Genomic DNA, 6,679 nt, shown 5'->3' with positions numbered 1-6,679 from the left:
TCCTGCTCACCAGGGCTCAACCTCTGGCGCGTCTTCATGGCTGCACGGTGCTTCCCGGGGACCACACCCCTTTCTGCATTGGTCATGCCCACCTGGCTGCAGTGCGGCTGGGAATCACATGCGGTGCAGTGGGCTGCCCAGGGCACACTCGACACATGTGGGGTGCCGGGGGGTTGGACTCATGACCATGCGCCCTGGAGACAGATGCTCTCTGCTGCTGCTCCCCCCCACCGCGGGTCCCAGTTGCCTGCATGGGAACGTGGAGTCGGGGGTTGGTTGGCCTTGACTTGTTCTCTCCCCGCTGCAGGGCCTGATGGCGGGAGAGAGCACCCCGGAGGCCCCGGCAGAAGGCCCTCTCTGGAGGGCCCTCAGGGCACTCATGCCCGACTCTCAGGAAGGACTGATGCTGGACCTGGGCGCGAGCGTGACAGGCAGCGTGGTGCAGCTGCTGCGGCGGGCGGCCGAGCTCTTCTACGGGGGCCAGGGCAGCATGTGCCTGCAGGCGGCCGAGGCCATCCTTGACTACTCCTGGGAGCAGCTCAACACAGGGCCCTGGCGGGACGTGGACAAGGGCTGGCGCCGGGTGTACGCGCTCGGCTGCCTGCTGAAGGCCGTGTGTCTGTGCCGGGCACCCGCCGGGCCCCTGGCCGTGGCCGAGGCCCTGAGGGTCTGCGACATGGGCCTGCTGATGGGGGCGGCCATCCTGGGGGACATCCTCCTCCGGGTGGCCGCTGTCCTCCAGGCGCATCTTCCCGCGGGGAAACGGCCCCCGCCGGGCCCCAGCCCCCAGCAGCCCCGTACCAAGGTATTGGGGTGAGCTGCTCCGACCTCCCTGGCGACATTCAGGGTGCCCGGCCAGCCCTGCCCCGGCTCTGCGGCAAGAGGCTGAGCTGGGTGTCCCTGGGCCCGGGACTGAGGCCGCTCCGGGGGTGGCCTCCTGCTTCTGCCAGAGTAGGGGGGTGAGAGCTGGGCAAGTGGAAAGGGGGTGCCCCAGATCGAGGGGGCCCACTCGGGAATGGCACAGGCCGCTCAGGAATGGTAGGGGGCCCTGCTCCAAGATAGTGCAGGCAGGGCCGCAGCCTAGCACGTGCCCCCGGCTGGAGGTTGTCTCTTTCCGGTTCTCTCCAAGCTGCTGAGACGGGGTGAGTGTTTGCTTGCTGGCCCTGTCTGCTCCTCCAACCTAGTTGGTGTTCCCACGGGGATGTGAAACGCCGAGAGCAGGACCTGAGAGGCCTACACAGAAGCATCAGCCAGCACCCAGCAGCAGATCACTCACCGGCTGCTCCTGGCCTCAGTTTCCCCCTCTGTTACATGGCAGTGAAGGGTCCAATCCAGAAGGGATGGAGTGCAGAGTAAGGGGTGCTGGCGTGACTTGCGATGGCTTTAACTGCACCCCCAGTAAACAGGCTGGGGAGAAACCAGCAGGATGCGGGTCTGAGACAGGCGCTAGGGAACAGCCCAGACAGACACCGGGAGCACCCCTGGTCTGGGAGGAGCAGCCGTATGTCCCCCCTCCGGGCCTGTGGGGGGAAAGGACAGGCAGGTACCATGACAGAAGTGCTGACCCCTTGGACCCCCAAGTCTGCCCCAGAGGCGGGGGAATGGCCCCGGGCCCAGCAGGGCCGCCCTGGGCCGCTCTGGGTGCCACCTGGTTTCCTCTCATCCAAACCAGAAGGCCAGGAGTGCCCCGGTCCCCCTCCCAGACCTGGAGCCAGGAAGCATCGTGCCCCGCGTCCGCTGCCCGTCCCTGCAGTATTTCGGGGAGCACTTCCTGCTTCCTGGGAGGCCCGTGATCCTGGAAGGTGTGACCGACCATTGGCCGTGCATGAGAAAGTGGAGGTGGGTGACTCCGTCTCCCCGTCCACACCTTGTCCACTGTCTCGTGGTCGCCCGCTCCACCCTGGCGGGATCCTAGGGAGCCTGTGGACTCCCGGGGGTCAGGGACAAACCCGGATGGCCGCGTGCCCCTCCCGGTGTCTGGCTTTGCTCCCTCCCCACAGCTCCTTCCGGCCCCACTGCAGACTTGGGGTGGGGGCACAGAGCAGGAACTGTGGGGTGAGGCGGGGGCTTTCGTTGCAGAGCTTCATGGCCCTGGGGTGCATTGACATAGACTCCGCTGGGCCCGTTCGGCCGCACCCACAGACCAGGGACCGAACTTCCTTTTCTTTCTCCCAGTCTGGAGTACATCCAGGCGACCGCCGGCTGTCGGACCGTGCCCGTGGAAGTGGGGTCCAGGTACACTGATGAGGACTGGGCCCAGCGGCTCATGACAGTCAACGAGTTCATCAGCACGCACATCGAGGGGGAGGTACGGACAGGGCGCGAGCACGGGCGTAGGTGCCCGCTGCGGGTAGCCTGCTGCGGGTAGCGTGGCCGTGGGGCGATTACTCTGAGCCTTCGCTCTGCCATTTGTGGCCTGGGGCGGATGGGAGGCGGCAGGGATAGGGCAGTGGGTTGGTAGGTGAGCGAGAGGTGTGCGGGCAGCTGCTGTCGGAGAGAAACCTGTCCATTCCTGACCAGCGTGCTTGGGGCCTGGCACTAGGCGAGTTCAGTGTCCGCCCGACAGAGGGGCGGGTGAGGGGGGGTCACAGGGAGCACTTCTCAAGGCTGGTGAGGGGCCGCCTCCTAATTCACCGTCCCAGCGGCCCCATCCTAAGATAAAGAATTGAACAGCCCCGTGGAGCTCTAGTGAGCACAGGGACTCCCCACCCCCACCCCTGGTGCTCCAGAATCTCCCATGACCCAGGCTGCCCCTCCCCGAAACACTGGCTTCCTCTGGGCATTTGGGCCGCAGAGCCAGAAAGGCTGACAGATGGCGAGGGGGCACTCAGGGTCCTGTCCCAGCTGTCCCTCCCGGCATCCAGGGTATCTTCTGGACACCTGCCCACCGATGCTGCGGGCAGCTGCACAGTGGCCACCCCCAGCGGAGGCCACTCACGACTCCACTTGGGCCAGCTGCGGGCGGGGCCGCACTAACTTAGAATGCAGGAACCCCACGATCCCCACGTTCTGCTCTCAGACATGGATGTAAAGCTGTGTAGGGACACTCCCGGAAAGCCACTGGCCACCCCAGCGCCCACAGTGGGGAGTCCACCAATAGCGTGTGTGGCCAGACCTGCAGGCCAGTCAGGACATGTCAGCTGAGGAAAGAGAAAAAGCAAAGGCAGGCCAGGACTCGAGTCTCATCCAGCTTTTATTAAACCACGCGTGACCTGTGTGGCCGGGTCCAGCCTGGCCCTTGCCCCACGTGAGGGAGTGTCACGTTGGCCACTGAGCTGGGAGCAGGGGCCTGCAGGACAGAGTAGGAAGTGGAGGGCCCTGGGGTGTGGCCACCTTGCTCCCTGGGAGACCCCATGACTGACCTGCCCCTCTCCTGCCACCAGTCTAGGGACATCGGCTACCTGGCCCAGCACCAGCTCTTCGACCAGGTAAGCCCAAGCCACCAATCAGCATCCAGCATTCCGAGGGTGCAGACTGCCCCGTCAGCGGGGGTGGGCCAGGATCCCCAAGCCTGCTGGAGTGCTGTGCATAGCCTGAGGATACCAGAGGATTTGGGGGGGAGGCCAGGAACACTTCTGCCTGCCTCCCTTGTCTGAGTGCAGAGCCAGAGCGTCAGGGCAGGGCTCCCAACTGAACATTCCAGAATATTCCAGCCTTTCCAACAGGAACACAGCAGCTCCCACTGGAGGGACTGGGACAGGGCCGAGAGGCTGCAGAGGGGCCTTACCGCCCAGGCCACACACCCGTTGCCCCGGGCACTGTCCACTGCGGCCTTCAGAGTGCCCAGTAGGAAGAGCTGGCCCCAAGGGAACCGCCTTCCCGTGGCTCCTGACAGAGTCCCCCAAAGATCACCTCTGTCCAGCTGCAGAAGTGCCCCACTGTGAGCTGCGGCAGGGCAGAGCCTGAGACGGAGATACTGGGGGGATGCCCCCCCCTCCACGGGACAGACGCTCCGTCACAGGCAGCTGTTGTGAGGGCAGGATGCCTCCCACGATGGCAGTATTGTCGAGGGTGGGGGTGCCCCCACAGCTGAGCCCCAGCTGGATCAGTGCCATGAGTGCCAAATTAGCCATGGGCGGGGGGGGGGGGGGATTCAACCTGTACATACCCTCCCCCACATGCCCGGTTTTTCTCTCTTGGCTAATTTGATTAGAAAGGAGGTTTATGTTTGGATTTCTCTGTGAGTGGGACTGAATCCATCCCTTAGTATCTAATTTCTTTCGAGCATGGTCTGGTCCTTGTCCTTTGGTTTTCTATATCATTTAAGGGTCTAGAATCTTCCTTATATGTTGAACCAACTCTGTAATAGCCCTAGTTTCTCACAGGTCAAGGAAGCATCTTTTAACAATGTCTTTATTATTGGGAGGGAGGCTGGGCCACACTGAGATGCGCTCGGGGTGAGCGCCTGGCAGTGCTCGGGGACCATGTGTGGTGCCACCGATAGACCTAGGGCTGGCCCCATGCGGCCCAGTCCTCACTCTCCAGCTGTCAGTAAGTTAAATGATGACATCAGTTGAGGTTTTTTTTACCATCCGTAAACTGGACTGCTCCAAGGAATTGGTCAATGCCCCATCCCGTTTCTGAGTTTCTTTTACTTGATTTTTAAAATATCTCAATCTTGACAAAATCACAAGCTGAGTCCAGAGCAGTGTGCCAGGCTCTGTGCGGCCACTGCTGCAGTTTCCAGGGGCCACGCCCACTGTGCTCAGGGTCCCTGGGGCCCCCAGGAATGAATGCGCTCTGCCTTCCACGCTGCCCCCAGCCCCTCTGAGTTGTGTCCAGGGACAGCTGTGTGTGGGGATGTGAACCACGGGCCTGGCCTCGGTCACCCATGTCGGCCGTGACCCCCGCAGATCCCGGAGCTGAGGCAGGACATCGACATCCCCGACTACTGCTGCCTGGGCAGCGGGGAGGATGAGGAGATCACCATCAACGCCTGGTTCGGGCCCCCTGGCACTGTCTCCCCGCTCCACCAGGACCCCCAGCAGAACTTCCTGGCCCAGGTCGGGGCCACCACCAACACGGGCCACCTTCTCCGCCCGGCCAGCACAGGGACTGGCCATGGACCCTCAGGGTCAGAACCAGAGATGAACCTCTGAGGCCTGGGGGGGGGGGGGGGGGGGGGGGGCTTGTACCCGCATGTCGCTCCTGGCTCTGCTCCCTGTAGGGGAGCCACACTGCCTGGCGTGGGCACAGGCCTGGTGCTGGCCTTTCATTTCCCCTCCCTGGGCCGCAGTGCCCTCAGCTGTAAAATGGGCAGAAGGAAGTTAGCGATTTCCAATGTCCTCAAGAAGAGAGCGTGTGTGTGCATGCATTCATGCCTTTGTGGGGGTGGGCTGGGCCTGGGGTCCAGGGGGGCTGACCCTGCGGCTACCTTCCAGGTGATGGGCAGGAAGTACATCCGGCTGTACTCCCCACGGGAGTCGGAAGCTTTGTACCCCCACGAAACGCACCTTCTGCACAACACGAGCCAGGTGGGTGCTGCTGGGCGGTCCGGGTGGCCCTGTCCCCTGCCCTGCCTGTCCCCGGGCTGTAGACTGAGTTGGACTGTGTCTGCTTCCTTCAGGTGGATGTGGAGAACCCCGACCTGGAGCGGTTCCCCCGGTTCGCTGCGGCCCCGTTCCTATCCTGCGTGCTGGGCCCCGGCGACCTGCTCTTCATCCCTGTGAGCTACTGGCACTATGTGCGCGCCCTCGACCTCAGCTTCTCCGTCAGCTTCTGGTGGTCCTAGCGGGAGGCGCCCGCCAGGAGACTGTGCATCTGGAACATTCTGGTCACCCCCACCCGAGGGCTCCTAGGCTCTGAGCTTGTCACGCAGTGTGCCTGGCCGCCTGTGGCTGGTGCTGGTGGGTCGGGCGCTGGGGTGCCCACAAGCTGCCTGTGACCCGAGCCCACCACTTGGCGTGCTCTGTCGTCAGGGCCTGCCAACTCGAGCCGGTTGGCTGGTTGGTCTGGGCCCGCCTGTCCTGCTGCCCCCGGGGGAGACTCCCGTGCACACCCATGACTCCCACGCCAGGCCACCCCGGGGCCCCACAGCCCCCACCCAGGGCCCACTCAGACATGAACTGTTCGGTGTGATTCGGCCCTGTGGTCTCCCACCCATGGTGCATCCACCGGACCCAGGGAGCCAGGCCCCGGGTGGGGAGAAGCCCCAGGGAGCAGGGTGGCCCTAGTGCCTGAGTCTGACGGTATTTGTTATTTATGCCGAGTCAGGTGTAACCAGCTTCGACAGCTGCAAACTTCAAAAGGGAATAAAGCTGAAGACAGCACTCTTCTGGGCACATGACTGCAGGGGGCGCATTGGGGGTGGGGGTGTACAGAGCCCTAGGGGCGGGTGCCCTGCAACTCGGCCCGGCACCAGGGGTGATGCACAGGCAGTGCTGGGTGGACACCACTGGGGCCCAGGGGCCTTGTGGGGTGCGGAGCCTGGGCCGCTTCTGGTCTGGGAACTGCCCCGAGATGGAGCAGGAACAGACGGGCAGTGGCTGGCAGAGAGGGTAACAGTCTGCCTAGACTGCGGGCCAACCACGTGGGCGTGCACCCACTGGGCTGTGACCTGGATCGCAGGTCAGCTCTACGGCAGGGGACGGTGTGGAGGTGCTGGTGGGAGGCAGCCCAGGACCCACAGGAAGCCCAGTGGGTAGACCGGCTTGTACCGAGCCCCTCTGCTGGTTTGGCC

General features: G+C 63.9%; 1 protein-coding gene across 1 annotated transcript; it reads left to right on the top strand.

Moving 5' to 3' along the window:
* The first annotated feature begins 313 nt into the window (after window positions 1-313).
* Window positions 314-6,150, top strand: KDM8 (lysine demethylase 8). Its single transcript, XM_056138943.1, has 7 exons — window positions 314-805; window positions 1,673-1,839; window positions 2,176-2,308; window positions 3,384-3,428; window positions 4,854-5,003; window positions 5,382-5,474; window positions 5,567-6,150. The coding sequence occupies exons 1-7, from the start codon at window positions 314-316 to the stop codon at window positions 5,729-5,731; spliced, it is 1,245 nt and encodes a 414-aa protein (XP_055994918.1). The 3' UTR covers window positions 5,732-6,150.
* Window positions 6,151-6,679: the final 529 nt, after the last annotated feature.

This window comes from Sorex fumeus, unplaced genomic scaffold, assembly GCF_029834395.1.
Source record: "Sorex fumeus unplaced genomic scaffold, SorFum_2.1 ptg000130l, whole genome shotgun sequence".
Classification (NCBI taxonomy): Eukaryota; Metazoa; Chordata; class Mammalia; order Eulipotyphla; family Soricidae; genus Sorex; species Sorex fumeus.
The sequence above is the reverse complement of the archived record's forward strand: the minus strand, read 5'-3'. Positions and strand labels throughout refer to the sequence as shown.